This window comes from Amblyraja radiata, chromosome 11 (assembly GCF_010909765.2).
Source record: "Amblyraja radiata isolate CabotCenter1 chromosome 11, sAmbRad1.1.pri, whole genome shotgun sequence".
NCBI lineage: Eukaryota > Metazoa > Chordata > Chondrichthyes > Rajiformes > Rajidae > Amblyraja > Amblyraja radiata.
The window spans coordinates 60,088,340-60,111,391 of NC_045966.1; the positions used below are offsets into that span (position 1 = coordinate 60,088,340).

Genomic DNA, 23,052 nt, shown 5'->3' on the forward strand with positions numbered 1-23,052 from the left:
GAAATGTAATGAGGAGTGGATACTTAGAAAGAAAAGTGAAATCTCTACCGAAATGGAAATGTCGGCGATTCTGCGTCTGGTTTCGGAGTTGCAGGGAATCAAAGGAAGAAATGCAGTCGGAAGCCGTACATGTAAACGGATCCATTCCGATTGGACATCTGCGAGCATTTGGCATTGCGATTGGACATCTGCGAGCATTGGGCATTGTGACATCACACGATGGGAACGAATCGAAAGGCAGGCAGGCAGCCGGACGGACGGCAGGCACACAGTATTAAAGATAGATAGATAGATAGATAGATAGATAGATAGATAGATAGATAGATAGATAGATAGATAGATAGATAGATAGATAGATAGATAGATAGATAGATAGATAGATAGATAGATAGATAGATAGATAGACCAAGATTTTATATGTATTTATGATATTTGATATGCAATGCTTTTTTAATGTAATGTTGCCCCTTGTCTGGACCTTGAGTCCATAATAAAGTTTATTATTCTTATTATTATTATTATAAAGGTTCAATTCGCCTCAAAATTCAAAGGTTGTGAGATTGAGATGGAGATCTCTGAGTTCCTCATTTCCCACTGCTAAAAATAGAAACATCATAACAGTCACAGATCCATCAATACAATTATAGTGGCAGCACAGCATTGCAGCTGGTAGTGCTGCTGCCTCACATCACCAGAGACCTGCCTTCCTGACCTCAGGTGCTGTTTGTATGAAGTTTGCATGGTTTCCATGTTGGTTTACTCTGGTACTCCGGTTTCTTCTCACATCCCAAAGAGTTTGTGGTAAATTGGCGTTAGAGAGTTGGGAGTTGATAGGAAATTGGGATAACATAACATTAGCGTGAATGGGTGACAATGGTTGGCATGGACTCAGTGGGCCGAAGGGCCTGTTTCTATCCTATAACTCTAAAACTCCTATCAACAGAAATCACAGCTGAAAAGTAATTAATTTTTCTTTATGGATTCCCAACAAGCTTATTTTTTATCAGAATTCTAAAAACATTTCAACAATATAACAAATTAGAGTTTGTTGTTGGAGTTTTAGCCCATAAAACCTGCTGGCAAAAAGCACAAAATATAATTGATCAGTCATGTCCTATTTCTATTATGTTGGTAAACCGGAGAAGTTGGGCTTAAAGGTACAGAAAGTTAAAAAGGGAATAGAGTTTTCAATTCATAAAGGGTTTTAATAAGTCAAGGAAACATCGGAACATCCGGTGGCGCTGATGCTAGCTGCCTTCACCTTCAGTCGGCATCTTTTTTTTATTTTTTTATGTTGAAGTGCGTTTTCTGTGGGTTTTTTTATGTCTTTATGTGGGGGAAGAGGGTACGGTAAGGGGATACCGTCCTTCAGTCGCTTCCTGGAGAGGACGCGACTCTTATTCGAGTCGCGTCCTCGCCCTCCCCCCGCGGCCTACCTACTGGATTGGCGCAGCCTTTCCTGCCGGGACTGACCAGAGCTCGAGCAGCGGCGGCGCAGCGCTGGATACATCGCTAGGGCGGGCGATCGCCGTTTGGAGCTCCGGAGTGCTGGGCCTGCTGCACCGACATTGTGGAGCTGGGGTACGCGGAGCTCCCAACGCGGGGGGCGCTGATCAACATCGCGGGTGAACATCTGGGAAGATCGGCGGGGAGGCTGGCTGGAATATGGTACCTTCCTCAACTTTGGTGCCACTGTGGGGTTATGTTGTGTCGTGGCCTTCTGTGTTTGTGCTTTTTTTTAATATGTTTTATTTATTTATTATTTATTTTTATGTTACTTGACTGTAAGGAAAATCCATTTTGTTGTCTCTTATGAGATAATGACAATAAATTGAATACAATACAATACAAAAAATAAAAGGATTCTACCAGGAACTAGCAGATGTACATTTAAGGCAATTGCCTTACGTCAAAGGCCAATCTGAAACATGTCAATAATGGATATGTATTGAAGAAGATTCAAAATGAATTTAAGAAAGAGAAATGTATATATACCTTGAAGGGAAAAATATTCCAGGGCTCAGGGAATAAGAGAAAGGAGCAGAAGATTGCCACAAAGCTCTTTCAAAGAGTGAGAAAGGGAGAGACTGTGCAGGTTCAGTAGATTTAACAGTGTAAAAAAGGTGTTGGTAAGGGTAAGGGTCTTAAGGGCCTGTCCCACTAGGGCGGCATTTGTGCGTCACGCAGGTGGGGGGCAAAGATTTTGTGAATCCCAAAATTCTGGGACGCCGCGCGCGACTGCCTACGCCAGTACGCGCCATGCGCGCATCACGACACGCGCGTCGTGACACGTAAATGATGTCGCGTAAATGACACGCAAATGACGCCCATGTGGGACTGGCCCTTTACATTATATAATTCACTATTGTATGAATTGCAGGACTGAGGTGGAATGTTAGATTATGTTGTATTTGAAGGAGGCCGCCTCAAACAATGCAGCATGACTTTAGCACTGCAATGAATTGCTGGCTAGATTCTGCACTCAAAACCTGAAAGGAGAGGTTATCTGTACATCCTTGTCACTTCATCATTCCTTCTAACTAAAACTACTAACAGCAGCGTTATTGCTCATTCATTGTTATCAATAAGTAAGTAGTCATTATTGTAAATGTCCGCCTCCATAAATGCATCAAATAGAATCTATATGACCAAAGTGTGCAGCTTACCAAACCGCTGCCACACGGTAACAGGGAGCTGGCTCCAATTATAACTTTGGTTCTATCTGTATGGAGTTTGTACATTCTTCTTGTGACTGCATACATGTGTTTCTTCTGAGTGCTCCAGTTTTCTCATGCATCTTAAAGATGTTTCTCATGCATCTTAAAAATGTTTCTCATGCATCTTAAAGTTAATACATCAACTCATTACTATAAATTACCCCAGCAGGTAGGTGAGTGGCAGAATCTGGGGAGAACCAATGAGAACGTGGGGAGAAAAAATATGCGATTAGTATAAATGAGTGTTGTTCAGCATAGACTCGGTGGGCTGATGGGCCTGTTTTCTTGCTGTATCTCTCTCTGTAATTATGTTTTATTTGATGTAAATTTGATCCAGGGTTTGTGCAATAGATAATAGATAATAGGTGCAGGAGTAGGAGTAGGCCATTCGGCCCCTCGAGCCAGCACCGCCATTCACTATGATCATGGCTGATCATCCACAATCAGTACCCCGTTCCTGCCTTCTCCCCATATCCCCTGACTCCGCTATCTTTAAGAGCCCTATCTAACTCTCTCTTGAAAGCATCCAGAGAATCATCCTCCACTGCCTTCTGAGGCAGAGAATTCCATAGATACACAACTCTCTGGATTTTTCATCATCTCTGTTCTACATGGCCTACCCCTTATTCTTAAAATGTGGCCCCTGGTTCTGGACTCCCCCAACATCAGGAACATATTTCCTGCCTCTAACGTGTCCAATCCCTTAATAATATTACATGTTTCAATAAGATGCCCTCTCATCCTTCTAAATTCCAGTGGATACAAGCCCGTTCATTCCATTCTTTCAACATATGACAGTCCCGCCACCCCGGGAATTAATCTCGTGAACCTAGGCTTTCAGTGACCGATGAACAAGGCCACCCAGATCTCCTTGTACTTCCCCTTTTCCTAACTTGATACCATTCAGATAATAATCTGCCTTTCTGTTCATGCCACTAAAGTGGATAACCTCACATTTATCCACATTAACCTGCACCTGCCATGCATCTGCCCACTCACCCAACCTGTCCAATTCACCCTGCATCCTCATAGCATCCTCCTCACAGTTCACACTGCCACTGAGCTTTGTGTCATCTGCAAATTTGTTAATGTTCCTTTTAATCCCTTCATCTAAATTATTAATGTATATTGTAATAGCTGTGGTCCAAGCACCGAGCCTTACGGTACCCCACTAGTCATTGCCTGTCATTCTGAAAGGGACCCGTTAATCTCTACTCTTTGTTTCCTATCAGTCAACCGATTTTTTATCCATGTCAGCACTCTATCCCCAATACCATGTGCTCTAATTTTGCGCACTAATCTCCTATGTGGGACCTTATTAAAGGTTTCTGAAAGTCCAGGTACACTACATCCACTGGCTCTCCCTTGTCCATTTTTCTAGTTACATTCTCAAAAAATTCCAGAAGATTAGTCAAGCATGATTTCCCCTTTGAAAATCCATGCTGACTCAGACCGATCCTGTTACTGCTATCCAAATGTGTGGCTATTTAATCTTTTATAATTGCCTCCAGATGTCAGGTTAACTGGTCTATAATTCCGTTTTCTCTCTCCCTCCTTTCTTAAAAAGTAGGATAACATTAGCTACCCTCCAATCCAACCGAATTGATCCTGAATCTATAGAACATTGGAAAATGATCACCAATGCATCCACGATTTCTAGAGCCACCTCCTTAAGTACCCTGGGATGCAGACCATCAGGCCCTGGGGATTTATCAGCCTTCAGTCCCATCAGTCTACCCAACACCATTTCCTGCCTAATGTGGATTTCCTTCAGAAAGTGTTTTTCCTTTTATGGCCAGTCGAGGTTGCATTCTGTATTTATGCAGGATTGTGACAGATTTACATAGCACATTTCAATGCAAACTTTTTCATTTACGATCTTTGATCTGCGTAACGCTGCCTATTCAATTTTAAAATAAATCTTCAAAATAGAAGAGATCGGAAATATCTGCTGTCTGCATCCAGTGAGGATTTATTTGGCCTCCCTATTGCTGGGCTGAAGGAGAAAAGCTGGTTATCCTCGCTTGCGCATAGCCGTGATTGAAGGAAGTAGATTGGAGTGGGGAGTGCTATCTCGTTGTCAGTGTTTTTAGAAGATCCCCAGGACTGGAATTCATGGTTTGCAAAGTTTTACCATGGAGAATGCATTTGACTTCTATGGCAGTGTTGTACCAGTAGATGTCAGTAAAGAGCACTGGTTATTTTCTTTGAGAAACAAACGAGAGAATGGCCATACAACTGGCATAGCAGATAGAGAGAAATCGTAAACATACAACTCTTTGAGTTTTATAAGAAATACTATGCAATGGTATTAACACTTGATTAATCAAGTTGTAATTCGGTTGACTAATTGCAGCCTTGCATGCTAACAATTATGCTAAATAGATGCTAAATAATTGGAGGAACAGCACCTCATATTTTGGGCAGCTTACAACCCAGCGGTATGAATATCTATATTACTAAAAGTAAGATCTTGACGGCTTTTGGCTCGCTGTGCTTTGATTTCCGAGAGAACGCCGCCACCCACGGCCATCAATTTTGGCCACCTAGCTCAGAGCCCCCCTCTGCCTGCCTGGACCGGAGGATTTTTCCCATCGATGAAAAATCAGAGAGATATTAACGTTTTTTTTTAATTTGCCATTCTCTCTGCTGCCCCTGCTGGTGGGAGGAGGGAGGGACTCTAAAACCCGGAAGTGGTGTGCCTCACTCAATCTCTGCAAGATGGAGGAAGCCAGAGGGTCACGTCTCCCTGAGCTCTGAATAACACTGAACACGTGTCTACTCAACTGTGAGTGCCCTTAATGTGGTTTGAAAATGAAAATATGGTTGGTTTGAAGTAAAAAGGCACTGCATGCAAATGGTTGTTTGGGGGGGTTTGGGTTGATGTAAAAAGGCACTGCATGCAAATGGTTGTTTGGGGGGGTTTGGGTTGATGTAAAAAGGCACTGTATGCAAATGGTTGTTTGGGGGGTTTGGGTTGAAGTAAAAAGGCATTGCATGCAAATGGTTGTTTGGGGGGTTTGGGTTGAAATGAAAAGGCACTGCAAAGGGTTGCTTGGGGGTTTTGGGTTGTCTAAACTTGACAACTTCCTGTTTGCCCCATATTGATTTTAGATAAAACGCTACCACTTACGGCTGTGATTTTTGGCCATGTTCCTCAGTCCCCTTCCGCTCATCAGATGCAGAGGATTCTTCCCATCAATGAAAAACAAAAGTGTTATTAGTTTTTTTTAAATGTTGAGAATCTCTCTGCTGTCAATCACACCATGAAGGCCACACCTTTTCCGGTGGGAGGGGGAGGGATTATAAAACCCGGAAGTATGGGTGTGGCTCAATCTCTGCATGATAGGGGTGGGAGAGGTCACGACTCTGTCTGAGCTGTGAATCAACTGAACATACTGAATGTCTACTGAACTGTGTGTGGTGTTTTGTGTGCTTTTATGGTGGTTTTTATGGTGGTTTCACCCTGCTTGAAATAGTATGAAACTGCATTTGAATGTGGTGTTGTTGCACCCTGCATGAAATGGTATGAAACTGCATTTGAATTCGGTGGCCTTGCACACTGCATGAAATGGTAGGAAAATGGATTTGAATTTGGTGGCCCTGCACTCTGCTTGAAATGGAATTTCAAGGAATAGCCGTGAGTCAACTGCTAGCCCACCAGCCATGAGTGAACTGCCAGCACATCAGGCTAGAGGGACTGAGCTGCCACCCCAAGAATCCATTTGGCCCACAGTCAATACTAGCCCTCTTGAGACCAGTAGTCCCTGCAACCAACAACACCCATACCAGTGCTCCAAAAAGCCCCCCCACCCCCCACTGGCCACCAATATTGGAATTGGTGGAGATGTGGAATATTGCGGACCAGCCCTCCCGTGTGAACATGGGACCCAACGGGTTCCACTTAGTCTAGTTGATTTCTATAACTTCAAGTAACTCTTGCATCCCCTCTCTCTACATTCCTTCCCCACCCTAGTCGTTGGACTAGTTTCACCTGGTAAGTTTCATTGTCTATATAACTGGTTATCACCCAGCCCACAGCTAACAGTGGACCATTTTCCTTGAATATCTTATTTGTTTGCATATCTTTCATTCATTCAATCACTCTATAATCACCTTCTATATCTCTCATTTCCCTTCCCCTGACTCTGAAGAAGGGTCACGACCCGAAACGCCACCCATTCCTTTCCTCCAGAGATGCTGCCTGGCCCACTGAGTTACTCCTGCTTTTTGTGTCAATCTTCAGGCTAAATAGATTAATTGCACATGCGCATGGATCTTTGAAAGAGGTAGCACATGTTCAGAAAACAAAACACATAGGATCCTAGGATAGACACAAAAAGCCGGAGTAACTCAGCGGGGCAGCATCTCTGGAGAGAAGGAATGGGTGACGTTTCGGGTCGAGACCCTTCTTCAGGCTGAGAGTCAGGGGAGAGGGAGACACAGAGATAAGGAAGTGTATGGTGTGAGAATGAGACATCAAAGTGGATGGTGAGCCAGGAAAATGTAGAATAGATCATTGTTAGCTAAGAGAAGGTGACTACAAAGCATACAAAGATAAAATGTAATCGGGGACAGTCAGACTGGCCAAAAACTGGGAAGGAGGATGGATGGAGAGAGAGGGAAAGCAAGGGTTACTCGAAGTTAGAGAAGTCAATATTCATACTGCTGGGGTGCAAGCTGTACAAGGGCTCTTAATACAGTTAAATACAACAAAAGTTGCAAAGTTTTTGCTGAACCTGTGTAAAACACTAGTCACATCATAAGCAGAGTAACGTGTCCAATCCCTACTACCCAACTTTGGGAAGGATGTGCAGATCCCAGAGGATCAATGCGGGAATGAGAGGTTTTACTTGCAAAGGTGGAGCACAGAAACTGGGCTTGTTCTTTTTGGAGCAGAGAAAGCTGAGACGATTTGATGGCGAGCTATAAGAAGATGAATGCATGTGTAGGATAGCAGTTCTTAGCAGATGACTGTAGGACCAGGATTTGTATTTTACATTTTAATCAGTAGGTGCAAGTACAACATTAGAGAGAAACTTATTCGCTCGGGCTTTCATTCTGATCTGGAATTCTCTGCCCACTGGAGATTCCACGGCACGGTGGCGCGCCAGTAGAGTTCCTGCTGCCTTACTACGCCTAAGACCCGGGTTCGATCCCAACCACGGATGCTGTCTGTCGTGAGTTTTCCACTCCAACACTCCAAAGTCTTAAAGGTTTGTAGGTTAATTTAGCTCGGTAGAAAATGTTTAAAAAAAATGTCCCTCGGGTATTGTTAATGTGCGGGGATCGCTGGACGGTGCGGACTGTTTCCTGGCCTGTTTCGCTAAACTAAACTAAGATGTGGAAACAGGATCAGTCAGTATGCTTCAAAGGAAAATTGCATAATCATTACAAGAGAATAAAGTAAATGGGACGCATAGAATTACTCTGCTGGGTTCTGGCGTAAACATTCTCAACCCCCGTGTCCAACAATCACTTACCTGGATTAACTCCATCCCTGAATTCTCCAGGAAGCACCAACCAGTCAGCCAGTACTTTTGTTTACCTTATGACTATATGTTTGGTCCGCTCATTTTAATCATTCGCTTTCTGGTCATTCTTTATTTTTACACAAAGCCCTCTTTGCGACGACGTTTTACAAATGCAAGCTGTCGTTGTAGTGCCCCATTGGTAAAGCCATGGCTCGTTGCTTCTTGGAGAGTCGAGAAACTAAGACTAAAAAACGCTGACTACTTGCGCAGCCGAGCGAGAGAATGCAACTTCACAACCCTCTCGTCTCGACCGCTTTATTCCGAAGCCAGTGAGCGAGCGCACGGAGAGGCAGCAATGAGATAAAAGTCATTGCAACTGGTCTCTTCTGCGGCTCCGTACGTACGACTGAACTTCCAGCTCCCAGCCAACGCCAAAAAGCGAACGATTGTAAAGATGTGTACCGCCCACAGATCAACAACAAGGCGGTTCCACTTCCACGGTGATGCCATCGACTCTCTGCACAGATAACTCTTCTCCAGTCAGCCGGCTCCCGAGCAACTAGGAAACGCCACCTGGAGCCCGCCAGCCTAGGGTAGGACAGACCGAAGAAGACCCACAGGGCTTTTGCCTTGGAAAAGTTCTTGTTGAAGGGGCGGCGAGCGCTGGAGACTGAGCCAGGTGAGCTGGTGCCTCTCCGCACGCCGCTGGGAGAACTGACTGACACCTCTACTCCCCTCCACCCACCCCGCTGCTCGGCGGCGGCCGGCTACCATTCCAGACCATCGCCGATCCTTCACATCAGCTCCAGATCCCCCGCCGCCTGTCCGGATAATGTGACCGACGTTGGCTGAGCTGAAGATGGGATCCAACCACTCTCACAAAACGCCGGTGTACGGCGAGGACGAGGACGGTAAGAACACTCAGTTCACTCATCGCAAACTTTAGGTCATTTGTTCCTTGCACCCGCGGAAATCCCCGCTGCCATCCATCCCAACCACGGCGCAAAAGTCTAATGTGTAGGAAGTCTTCTCTCCAGAGATGCTGCCTGTCCCGCTGAGTTACTCCAGCATTTTGTGTCTATCTTCGGTACAAAAGTGCAAGGTGCCTTAAACTATCTGAAACTGAACCCACCAAATGCCATTCTTCAACAATAAAAGGCACTGTGAGGTTGTGGATGCGCGTTTGGGAGGAATTGTAAGCAGCGAGGGGGAAGGTGAAAGACAAAGTTCTGAAGGATATCAGCGGGTCAGGCGAGACATCTGTGAAGAGAGGACAGACTATGTTTCAGATCGCGACCTTTCTTCAGATCAGGAAGAAGGTGACTTCAGCAGAACGATGCCTTTGCAAATTCCCAAATCAACAGAACACAGTAAAAACATTTCTGCAGGAAGGAACTGCAGATGCTGGTTTACACCGAAGTTAGACACAAAAAGCTGGAGTAACTCAGCGGGACAGGCAGCATCTCGGGAGAGAAGGAATGGGTGACGTTTCGGGTCGAGACCCTTCTACAATTTTGGATCGATTCGATCCCAGAATCGCGGTCGAATCAGGAATAAAAGCAGGAGATGCTGCGGAAGGTCAATTGTCATACACGGAAACATAGTTAACGTTCCAGGCCAAAGACCCTTCTTCAGTACAGGTTTATATTTAAGTGTATTATTGTCACATGTACCTAGGCACAGTGAATAGCTTTGTTTTGCTTGCCATCCAAACAGATCAGTTATACCAAACATAAATGCAATCAAGTGATACTCAAATACAATGTAAAGAGCAAAGGGGAAGATACAGAGTGCAGAATATCACTCTCCACATAGTAGCGCATCAGTTCCATAGACCATGTCCAATGTCCTCAATGGGGTAGAGGTGATTTGGACAGCAGTCTAACTTGTGGAAAGACCATTCCCCAATGGAATGAGCTGCTGGAGGAGGGAGTTGAGGCAGAAACTATAACAACGTTTAAAAGGCATTTGGACAGGTACATAGTCCGGAAAGGTTTAGAGGGATAAGAGGCATACACGGGCAGGTAGGACTAGTGTAGTTGTGGCACCTTGGTTGGCATGAGTAAGCTGGGCCGAAGGGCCTGTTTCCATGCTGCATGACTCTAGATATCTATGACATTCAGAAATCTGATAACAGAGAAAAAGCCATTCTGAAAAGAGTATCTACAACTCTTTTCAATTTCTTGCGGTCTTGGGCAGGGTTGTTCCCAAACGAAACTGTGATGCAACTCAACAGCATCCTTTATATGGTGCATCTGAAGAAGTTTGTATGATTCACTAGAGACTTGCTGAATTTCCTCAGTCTCCTCAGGACGTAGAGGCGTTGGTGTGCCTTCTTCGCTGTTGCATCAATGTGGTTGATCTAAGATGTAATAATTTATTGAAGAACTTAGAATTACTATGTCCTGTACCTCTCAGCAACATCACCTGACCAGCTTCCTCATTGTCCTGATCTTCTTCTGATCTTCCACTTCCCATTGGGTGGTAGCCAAAAGAAATAGGAGCAAAATTAGACCATTCAGCCCATCAAGTCAACTTTGTCATTCAATCATGGCTGATCTATTTTTAGCTCTCAATTCCATTCTCCTGCCTTCCCCCTGTAACCTTTGATGCCTGTACTAATAAAGAACCTATCAATCTCTTCTTTAAAATCCTAATGTCTTAGCCTCCACAGCTGTCTGTGGCAATGAATTCCACAGATTCACCACCCTCTAGCTAAACATATTCCTCTTCCTCTCCATTCTAAAGGTATGTCCTTTTATTCTGAATCTGTGCACTTTGTTTTTAGATTCTCCCAAAACTGGAAACATCCTTTTCATGCCCACTCTATCTAGGGTTTACATTATCCAGTAGGTTTCAATGTGATTCCCCTTCATACTTAAACTCCAGTAAATATAGGGCCGGAGCCTTCAAACGCCGCTCATACATTAACCCAATCATTCTCCTCTAGACCATCTCCAATGCCGCCACATCCTTCCTCAGTTATAGGGCCCGGAGCAGCTCGTACTATTCCAAATGTGGCCTCACCAGCATCTTATAAAGCTGCAACATGGCATCCTTGCATTTATATTCTAGTGCCCTCGAAATGAATGCTAACATTGCATTTGCCTTCCTTCCCACCGACACAAACCTGCAAATTAAGAATCCTGCACCAGCACTCCCAAGTCCCTTGGCACACTTGATTTCCTAATCCTCTCCCATTTTAGAAATTAGACTATGCCTTTATTCCTTCTACCAAAGTGCATGCCTGTACACCATGTCTGTATTCCATTTGACACTTCTTTGCCCACTTGCCCAAATCCTTCGGCAGGCTCCCTGCTTCCTAAACACTGCCTGCTCCTCCACCTTTCTTTGTACTATCTGCAAACTTGGCCACAAAACCATCAAAGCCATAATTCCATCATCCAGATCATTAACATATAACATTTGAGCTTCCCCTCTCCTCAATAATAGCGACTGCACTCGTTTCTGCCCCCTGACTGTCTTGAATTTCTGTCACATTGCTGGTATCTTCCACTGTGAAGACTGACGCAAAATACTTCTTCAGTTCACCGGCCATTTCTTTGTTCCCATTTACAACTTCTCCAGGGTCATTTACCAGTGGCCCAATGTCCACTCGTGCATCTCTTTTACTTTTTATATATCTGAAGGTCACTGGGCTTACCGTTGCTTCTGTATCTATCATTGAAAATGCAATAGTTCAGGATGGCTTTTGCTCACTAGCTTATCACGGTAGTTTTGCAAGGGCGTAGAAGCTGTCTGAGATGTAACATACTATTATCATGGCTAGAGAAGATGTAAAGATTATTATCAAGGCACCTGCAAATCACCTCTCCTGCCCCTCTCAATAAACCTGAACTAGATCCCGTAAGGACCTGGGAATTTATCCACCTTAATGCTCTTCAAGAGCCCTAACACCTCCTCCTTCTTAATCTCAAACTGCCCTTGTATATTAATATTCTGCAAACTGCTCTCACTGTTCTCCTTGTTGAATACAAATGCAAACTACTTACGTAGTATGTTGCCGACATCCCCAGACGGCAAGCACATATTCACTCGTTTATCCTTGAGAGGTCCTTCTTTCTCCTGATTATTCTCTTGTTTTCAATGTACGTATCAAAAGCCTTGGGATTTTCCTTAATCTGACTTGCCAAACCCGTTCCAAGTTCCATTCTGGCCCTTCCAGTCACCGGCTTGATTTATTTCCTCTTTGATACATATTCCTGTCTGATCTCATCTTCTTAAATGTTTCACACGCTTCCTTTTTCTTTTTGTCCAAATATACAACCTCTTTGGTTATCCAAGGTTGCCTTTACTTAGCCTTCCTTACCCTCGCTCCTTACTGGAATATGCCTGTTCTGAACTTTGATCAACTGGACTTTAAACAACTTCCACATGTGAGATGTGGACTTAACCAAAAATATCTGCCCCAATATACTTACCCTAACTAAGCTTGTGCTTAGGAGTTGGAGGGAATAAAAAATAATATCCTTCTCTGTTACAATGTGTCTTCTTCATGTATAAATATGTATTACTCTATCATGCTATTCACTTTCTTCTCTGGGTTACATCCATCTGTTATCATATGAAAGTGAGAAATGCAAGACAAAACAGGTATCTGCTGTTACCTCACTCTCTTGACTCATTAAATATTTCACAATTTTGGCAGCTATATGAAACTATGGCCTTTTCATTTCAATTTAAAAAATGTATTCTCTATCTACAGTACAATGCGGATGTCACTGGCAATGCCAACATTTATGTTTTGTAAATGCTGGAAACACTCAGCAGGTCAGGCTACATCTGTGGGAAGAGAAACGGGTTTCTGGTTGAAGATCTTTCAATCTGACTTCAACGTTAACCCTGTTTCCTTCCCTAAAGATGCTGCTTGACCTGCTGAATGTTTCCAGCATTTTCCAGTTTCTGTAATTTTCAACACACTTTAACCACATTGATGAGTCTGGTGTTGCATGATCTTGTTGATGTGTTCAAAATCATAAAGAGCACGGATAAAATGGAAGCTCATAGTCTTTCTCTAGAGCAGAGGAGTCTAAAACTAAAGGCCAAGGTTTAAGGTAGGAGGGAGAGATTTAAAAGGGACCTCAGAGGTAATATTTTTACTCGAAGGATTGTCTGTTTCTGGAATGTGCTGCAACAGAAAGATGTAGGATAAAGGTATGACTTACAAAGAACATTTGGCGCAATATATGGATAGGAGGGGTTTAGAGGATTATGGGCCAAACGCATGCAATAGGACTAGCCCAGGATGTAAAATCGATGGTACACAAAAATGCTGGAGAAACTCAGCGGGTGCAGCAGCATCTATGGAGCGAAGGAAATAGGCAACGTTTCGGGCCGAAACCCTTCTTCAGTAAAATCGATGTTGGGCTGAAGGGCTTGTTTCCATGTTGTAGAACTGCCATGCTCTATGACTCAACATGAGCTACATTAGTTTAGTTTAGAGATACAGCACAGAAACAGGCCCTTCGGCCCACATCGTCATGCTGACCAGCGATCTCCACACATTAACACTATCCTACACACTCTAGGGACAATTAACATTTATACCAAGCCAATTAACCTACAAACCTGTACGACTTTGGAGTGTGGGAGGAAACCGAAGATTTCGGGGAAAACCCATGCAGGTCACAGAGATAACGTACAAACTCAGTACAGACAGCACCCGTAGTCAGGATCGAACATGACAACTTTTATCTGAATTGATAGTGGAAAATTGCTTCTCGGATTGGAGGCCTGTGATTAGTGGTGTGCGTCGGGGTACAGTGCTGGGACCCTTACCGTTTGTCATCTATCTGAATGATTTGGATGAGAATGTACATGGCAAGATTACAAGTTTGCAGATGACAGGAAAATGGGTGGTGGATAGTGAAGATGGTTGTCAAAAATTGCAGCAGGATTTTTATCGTTTGCCCAGGTGGGCTGAGGAATGATTGATGGAATTTAATACAGAGAAATGTGAGGTGTAGCATTTTGGTAAGTCTAACATGGGTAGGACCTACAGTGCATTCAGAAAGTATTCAGACCCCTTCACTTTTTTCCACATTTTGTTACGTTACAGCCTTATTCTAAAATGGATTAAATTATTTTTTTTATCATCAATCTACACACAATACCCCATAATGAAAAAAACGAAAACAGGTGCAAAGTAATTAAAAATAAATAACAAATATCACATTTACATAAGTATTCAGACCCTTTACTCAGTACTTTGTTGAGGCACCTTTGGCAGCGATTACAGCCTCAAGTCTTCTTGGGTATAACACTACAAGCTTGGCACACCTGTATTTGGGTAATTTCTCCCATTCTTCTTTGCAGATCCTCTCAAGCTCTGTCAGGTTGGATGGGGAGCGTTGATGCACAGCTATTTTTAGGTCCCTCCAGAGATGTTCGTTCGGGCTCTGGCGGGGCCACTCAAGGACATTCACAGACTTGTCACAAAGCCACTCCTGCATTGTCTTGGCTGTGGGCTTAGGGTCGTTGTCCTGTTGTAAGTCCTGCCCCAGTCTGAGGTTCAGAACTCTCTGGAGCAGATTTTCATTAAGGATCTCTCTGTACTTTGCTCCGTTCATCTTTCCCTTGATCCTGACTAGTTTCCCAGTCCTTGCCGCTGAAAAACATCCCCACAGCATGATGCTGCCACCACCATGCTTCACCGTAGATATGGTATTGGTCAGGTGATGAGTAGTGCCTGGTTTCCTCCAGACGTGACACTTGGCATTCAGGCCAAAGAGTTTAATCTTGGTTTCATCAGACCAGAGCACCAGAGAAAACAACCCTTTTGGCAAACTCTAAGCAGGCTGTCATGTGCCCTTTACTGAGAAGTGGTTTCCGTCTGGCCACTCTACCATAAAGGCCTGATTGGTGGAGTGCCGCAGATATAGTTGTCCTTCCGGAAGGTTCTCCCATCTTCACAGAGGAAATCTGGAGCTCTGTCAGACCATTGGGTTCTAGGTCACCTCCCTGACCAAGGCCCTTCTCCCCTGATTACTGTTTGGCCGGGCAGCCAGCTCTATGAAGAGTCCTGGTGGTTTCAAAGATCTTCCATTTAAGAATGACAGAGGCCACTGTGCTCCTTGGGACCTGCAATGCTGCAGAAATTGTTTTATACCCTTCCCCAGATCTGTGTCTCAACACAATCATGTCTCGGAGATCTACGGGCAATATCATGACTTGGTTTTTGCTCTGACATGCACTGTCAACTGTGGGACCTTATATAGACAGGTGTGTGCCTTTCCAAATCATGTCCATTCAATTTAATTTATCACTGGTGGACTCCAATCAAGTTGTTGAAACATCTCAAGGATAATCAATGGAAACAAGATGAACCTACATTAAGCTCAATTTTGAGTGTCATAGCAAAGGGTCTGAATACTTATGTAAATGTGATATTTCAGTTATTTCTTTTGAATTACTTTGCAAAAATTTCTAAACACCTGTTTTCGCTTCTTCAATCTGGGGTATTGTGTGTAGATGGACGATAAAATAAAATGAATTTAATCCTTTAAAAAATAAGGCTGTAACGTAACAAAAGGTGGAAAAAGTGAAGGGGTCTGAATATTTTCTGAATGCACTGTACACAGTGAATGGTAGGGCACTGTGGAACATTGCAGAGCAGAGGGATCGAGGAGTGCAGGTACATAGTTCATTGAAGGCATAAAACGCTTTGGCACATTGACCTTCATCAGTCAGAGTATTGAGTAAAAAAGCTGGGAGGTCATGTTGCAGATATATAAGACATTGGTGAAGCCGTATTTAGAGTATTGTGTTCAGTTCTGGGCACCATGTTATAGGATGTTGTCGTTGGAAAGGGGACAGAGAAGATTTACGAGGATGTTGCCAGTAATCAAGGGTCTGAATTGTTGGGATGTGTTGAGCAGCCTGGGATTCTATTCCTTATAGCGCAGGAGGATGAGGGGTAATTTTATACACACTTGGGACAATTTTACATTTATATATTTATACCAAGCCACTTGGGAATGACTCTGGTACATTTAGTTTAGAGATACAGCACGGAAACAGACCCTTTGTCCCCGTGCCAACTAGAAATTCCCCCACACTAACACTACCCTACACACACCAGGGACAATTTTACATTCATTTATTTATACCAAGCCAATTGACCTACAAACCTGCACGTTTTTGGAGTGTGGGAGGAAACCGAAGATCTCGGAGAAAACCCATGCAGGTCATGGGGGGAACGTACAAACTCCGTACAGGCAGCACCCGTAGTCAGGATCGAACCCGGACCTCTGGTGCTGTAAGGCAGTAGCTCTACTGCTACGCCACCGTGCCATCCTACATGTTAGTTGGGTTTCTCTAGTTTTCTGAGAGTTTCTGTTTTGTTTCATTAGTCTTGCAGTTGGTTTTACAATTCAGTGGATTCTAATGAAATTTGCAGGAAATGTTGGTGGTGGGAAGCTGTGAATTTATAATGAGAGTACAAGCATGTTTGTTTGAAAACTTTGAAGTGACCTGCATGGTAGTTATGGTCGGCTGGATGTGGTTTTTCAGTGTTCTCATTTAATAGTTTATGTAACATCAATATGTACCTATTTTGTTAACCTTGAAGTGATCCAAAACAGTGGCAAACCTGCGCTAGGTTCCATTTACCATGTCTCCATGCTCACTTCAAGAGTCAAGAGTGTTTTATTGTCACATGTCCCGGACGGGACAATGAAATTCTTACTTGCTGCAGCACAACAGAATATGTAAACATTGTATATAACGAGAAAAAAAGAAAAAGTTCAATAAATAACTAATATAGTGCAGTAATAACAGTCTTTTGCAGTTCAGAGCGCAGAGCTTATTCATTGTTGTGTTTAATAGCCTGATGGCTGTAGGGAAGAAGCTGTTCCTGGACGTTACAGTTTTCAGGCTCCTGTACCTTATTCCTGATGGTAATGGTGAGATGAGTGTGTGGCCAGGATGCTGTGGGTCCTTGATGATTTTGGCTGCCTTTTTGAGGCAGCGACTACGATAGATCCCTTCGATGGTGGGGAGGTCAAAGCTGGTGATGGACTTAATTTAGGTCCTTGCCGATCAAGACTCAGTCTAAATGTTTTAATTCTCATTTTAAAATTCCCCACATCAACTTATCCCTCTCTTTCTCCATAACTGTCCTAAGCCCCACTTCTCTCTAAAAAATCTCTTCACTTCTCCCATTTTAGCATTTTGTAGATCCCTGGTTCTCATTGCTTTATCTTCAACCTCTATCTGTCTAGGCTGTGGTTTAGAAATCCATCTTGGAAACTCTCTTCAGGCTATGAGCAAACTAACCAATTCGTTTTCTCTCTTCCTTTACATATTTTCCTATGTTTTTCTTTCATACCTATTCCTTCGACCAGATGTTTTGTTACCTATCATGATACCTCCCAGTGAGGGTGAGTGTCAGAGATGATTGATGACATTTGACTCTGAATAAATGAATGAATGAATGAATGAATTCTTGTGAAACTTGTGAGATATTTTACAATGTTGAGGGTGCTGTCACAAACAATGTTGATATCCATTCATTTTATGAAATCTTGCATGCCACCTGCAGCAAAAGGTTCGGGCAGTTCAAAGGATGGCCTTTTAATTGGGTGATATTTGTACTTCATGTTGCCCGGGTTGCAAGGGAGCATCCAACCAACTATCATTGACATTCAATGACATTATCATCGCCTAGTTTCCCACTGTCAAAAAGCTGGGCATCAAAACTGACCAGGAACTTAATTGGATCAACCACAAAACTACTGTGCCTCACCTCCCGAGTCCTAAAATCCTTTCAACATGGTATAAACAAGTGCAGCTCCAGTGGCACTCAAGAAACCTGAAGCACCTGAGGGAGAGTAAATTGTTGGGCGTTATCCCAAAAACTGCAACAGTAAATCAGTCTCCCAAATCCCTCAGAACGGCCAGCAGGCATGTGCAAACACAACACCTTGCAATTTTTCCCAAGCCATTCTGACTTGGAAATATATTTTGCAGGGTACATGTATAAAAAGTTATTGAATATTTCTGTTCTGTAAATTCATGTTATAAACATTGTGTGACTGCATCTACAGAGACTACAAAAAAATGAAACTCAAAAGGACGGACTACCAAATAGAAAATATTTTAAAAACTATCGGTAACTGCGGGAGAGAGGGAATATTTTAAGCAAAGAGGAAGGAAAAGTAGATAAAGAATTTTAACAATTCTTGGAAGAAGTTGTGACTGAATTATTACAGAGTGAACTGAGCTGCCTGACAGGGAACCTCTGCTGCCACTGTTCACAGCACAACTTGCTTTCGACTTCATCACGGGCTTGGACATTTTCTGTGGTCCACCGCAATCTGCAAAGTTACAGCTCACCTGACATTAGGAAGACGAGCTAGCCTAATGGGAAAAGTTAAGTGCAGGAAAGTGATTGATTCTTACTTTATATTCTGTAATATTAACACATTTAATTAGATAGAAACAGTTTCTTTTCCCTAGACTTTTATTTCCCAAGGCAACACTGTTTTTGTGTAGGAAGGAACTGCAGATGCTGGTTTAAACTGAAGATAAACACAAAAAGCTGGAGTAACTCAGCGGGACAGGCAGTATCTCTGGAGAGAAGGAATAGGTGACGTTTCGGGTCGAGACCTGAAGAAGGGTCTCGACTGTAAAAGTCACCCATTCCTTCTCTCCAGTGATGCTGTCTGACCCGCTGAGTTACTCCAGCTTTTTGTGTCTATTTTTCTTTTATGCTCCTCCATGGCCAGAGTGAGCACCACCGTAAATTGGAGGAGCAGCACCTCATAGTTCGCTTGGGCAGTTTATACCCTAGCGGCATAAACATTGACCTCCAATTTCCGGTAGCCCTTGCTATCTCCTCCCCTTCTCAGCTCTCCCTCAGCCCTCGGGCTCCTCCTCTTCCTTTCTACTTTCTTCTCCCCCCCCACCTCACCCCCCCCCCCCCCCCCCCCCCCGCCCTACATCAGTCTGAAGAAGGGTTTTGGCTCGAAACGTTGCCTATTTCCTTCGCTCCATAGATGCTGCTGCACCCGCTGAGTTTCTCCAGCATTTTTGTCTACCTTTCTTTTATGCTCGTCAGTTTTAAAGTTACTTTCATGTGGTTCTCTAATTCCTGATAGAAATTGTGTTATAATCAACTCTACCTGTGTAATACAAGAACATGGTCCCTAATTCATCAGTCGCATTATATCTGATTCACGTTACAAAAACACGCATTTTTGCAGGACCACGTGTACCTCATATGGCGGTTTGAGTCTTTTAGTCCCCCATCTTGGACAGGCACGGGCAGTGAACACGGGCAGTGAACAGATCCAGCACAACCCGACAGCACCTGTGGGGAATAATTCATTTGCAATCAGCTGGCATTCCAATAACTGTGTTGGTCATTGGCTTGCTGCTACTGAATGGCTTGTCCACAGTTTCCTGAGAGTTCTGCTCATTATGGAGTATGTAAAGGAAAACAACAGCTAAACCTGAGAGTGGAACAGTCCCTGCTGTGAACTGGTGATCAGGGGTCAGATCTTGGATAGCTTGCAAGATCACGTGGGTGTAAGGACCCAAAAGATAAGCAATTAAATTGAATGTTATCTACTGTAGTTGAGTTCACATTGCTAATCAACACCTTCTCTGGAGGACTCCTCAATTCAGTTGTGCTGTAGATTGATTAACGCTATTAAAACATGCTTTATCTGAGTGCCCAACTGGGTGAATACTGTGACTTGACATTCCCTATGTAATGCTATGACTGGTGCGAGTGCAGTGAATGAACAGAAGTGCCATTGGATGTTAGGAATGGAAATAATTCAACCCAGACATGATTGTAATTGGATTCCACTAGGGGTAGGGAGGGGGTATAATCATCATGTTTAAGATGCCTGAGAATGAATAAAACAAGGCTAAACAATAATATTTCCAAGCTAATGATAATAACAAGGAATAAGAAAAAGTGTGTATTTAAAATTTTTAATTTTGAAATAATAAGTACTGATTTTACCATGTAATCTGCAATTAGTCCACTTCAGTGTTGGTTAATATCCAGTATCTTTGCCTCCTATGTCTGCTTCTATATAAAGTTGCATTACTGCGATTACAAGTTTACAAAAGATGATTAAACTAATTCTCACTGATTGCCAAAGAGTTATACAAGGTAAGTGTAGTATAACAGCACAACGAGAGCACAATTAAACATTTGCTCGTCCTGTTGGAGACAGCAATAACAAAGCATCAGTTTATCATTACATTTTCAGCATGTTGCTGTTTTGTATCACCTTGCACGCCGAGTGTCATCTTCTACATCTGTGTTCCCAAACTGTACACAATAGATGCAATATTGCCTGACTTTTCTAACAACACAATTGGGTACAATTGGGTATAAATACCTCCTGGATCTTCCCAATGTTAGCAAGTCAAAAGAATTGTTGGGTTCACATCTTATTAAAATTATGCATTATATATAAACTCATCAGTAAGGATGTTGGGGAATTTTGAAATCATTCCTTCCAATGAAATGGAAATAGCACCTGACACATACCATGTTATGTTCAATGATCCATTTGCCATCTGCAACCCCCTAATGACTGTGACAGATGATGCTTTTAGTTGTAAGTTGTGGCACAGTGGGTAGCACTCTCAGCCAGAAGCCCGTGATTCAAGTTCTTTACAAAGGATGTGAAGTCACAGATTCTTTCCCTCAATTCATGCACTAGCAAGTTGAATGTAATGCTTTCAAGAAAGTAGAAGCGGAATCAGTTTCCTTTGTCCAACACATTGCATTGGTGTAAGTTTTAACTGAACAGAAATGTACTAAAATAGTTACTGGAAAAAGTTGCAGCCAGTGAAAGAACAGCATCATAAGCAGGAACAATACAAGAACAGAATGCAGATAAAATATCTAAAACGCTAAAGAAAATGTGGGCAATACTTACAAATCAACTAAGAAACACAAGAAAGAAAATATGAGGATTAATGTTTTAAATGGGTCAAGAACGCTAATGAGGTGAATAGAGCGAGTTTTGTGTAAAGCTAATTTAGATGTAATCACTTTATACTAGGAGAGATAATAAAGCTCTCACCATAACATAATGCTTGAATAAGATTGAACATCCTCCGTTGCTTAAATTGGGTGATGAGCTGAGCTGAGCTCATTATCTGCCTTCAATGGTTATTCAATGTTTGTGCCTTTTTGACAAGGTCTTCTTCGGGGTTCGTCCTACCATTCATCATATACCTGGGAATCAGGTTTGAAAGGCTTTAATTATCATGCAGGAAGAGTACTTAATATTCTTACCAAATCTCTTTGTTACCCTGAGGGGAAATTGGCCATCTCTGGCAAAGTAACAATTCCTGAATTTTCTGCTGATTTTTCGGTAAGCATATCTCTCTTGGAGTTCACGTGCATCTCAATGTTATGCTGCTTAAAATCCCAATTCTACCTCCATGCATTGCCTGCTACAATAAACACATATGTTTCCCTTCATACTCATAAGTCTGTAGTGGAGACTGGAGAAACTGGCATGCTCTAGGTTACAAAAGGATTCCTTTCCTGAAAATCAATTTTTCCATGTGGAAAATGAACAATTTCTTAAGGGAAGTAAAATAAGAACAGAAGTTCACTCATTTGTAGCCTCATTCAATTTATTAAATATTGAAGGCTCTATGATAATTATCCATGAGCAGGTACAGTTGACAGGTTCGTTTTCACAGAGTCAAGAGAAGAGATTCAAGATTCAAGTGACATTTATTGTCACACGATGTACCAATTGGTACAGTGAAATTTGGGGTCACCATACAGACATACGAATAATATAGAACACAACACACGATAGACTTTAACTTAAACATCCCCACACAGCGGAATCAAAGTTTCCCACTGTGAGGGAAGGCACCAAAGTTCTGTCATCCTCCCCCTTGTTGTTCACCCGTGGTCGGGGCCTCCCGAGCCCTCCACAGTCGCTACTACGGGAGGCCCGATGCTCAGGCCCTCTCGCTGGGATGATGGAACTCCGGCGTCGGAACGGAAGAACATCCTCAGCAGCTTGGACCTCTGAATCGGCCACTTCCTACCGGAGACCGTGGCTCCCGAAGTCCACAAGCCGAGTTGGGCGAATATTCATACTGGTGACCCTCGGCAAAGGGATCCCAGGACTCCGCGATGTTGAAGTCAGCACCGCCCATGGCTGGAAGCTCCGCAAACCGCAGCTGCACGATGTCGAAGCAGCAGGCCCAACACTCAGGAGCTTCAAACAGCGATCCCATGTAAGGCATCGCCCGCCCCGTGATGAATCCAGTGCTGCACCGCTGCTGAAACTCTGGTCGGTCTCCGGCAGGAACGGCCGCGCCAATCCAGCTGGTAGGCCACGAGGGGGGGAGGCTGGGGGGGCGAGGACGAGACTCAGAGAATAGTCGCGTCCTCGCCAGGAAGTGACTGAGAAACAGTTTCCCCCTTACCCTCCCCACCTCCCCCACATAGAAATACTAAGAAATACTCCAACACATACTTTTTAAACAGTCTAAAAATTAAAAAAAGATGGAAAAAACAGACAGACTGTAGGCAGAGGCTGCCACCATGCGGCGCCCCTAGTAATTGCCTTTTTGTGCATATATGGAGTTCTATGGGAGAATTTGCTCAAAGCCAGGTCTTCAGTAACCCGTGGTGTCCCTGTACATGAATACCCATGCCAATTCCAGAAATTTCACACGCTCATTATTTCCTGCACTCCAAAATATTGCAGGTGACCATCATTGGAGTTTGGAACATCGTGTTGCAATTCCACTAGTTTTATTTTTGCACTTATACAACAGATTTTTTCTCCAAATGATTGTGGAATAAATTCTGGCAGCTTGAAATATATGATGATGAA

The 23,052-nt window shown here is 43.2% G+C and overlaps 1 protein-coding gene across 1 annotated transcript in view; it reads left to right on the forward strand.

The window, feature by feature from the left end:
- The first annotated feature begins 8,643 nt into the window (after positions 1 to 8,643).
- The window catches only part of stk32a (serine/threonine kinase 32A), a 292,295-nt gene continuing 277,886 nt past the window's right edge, over positions 8,644 to 23,052 (forward strand). The window contains exon 1 of the mRNA XM_033029996.1: positions 8,644 to 9,102. Within this exon, the coding sequence (XP_032885887.1) occupies positions 9,051 to 9,102 (52 nt within the window). The 5' untranslated portion in view covers positions 8,644 to 9,050. The remainder of the gene's footprint in view (positions 9,103 to 23,052) is intronic.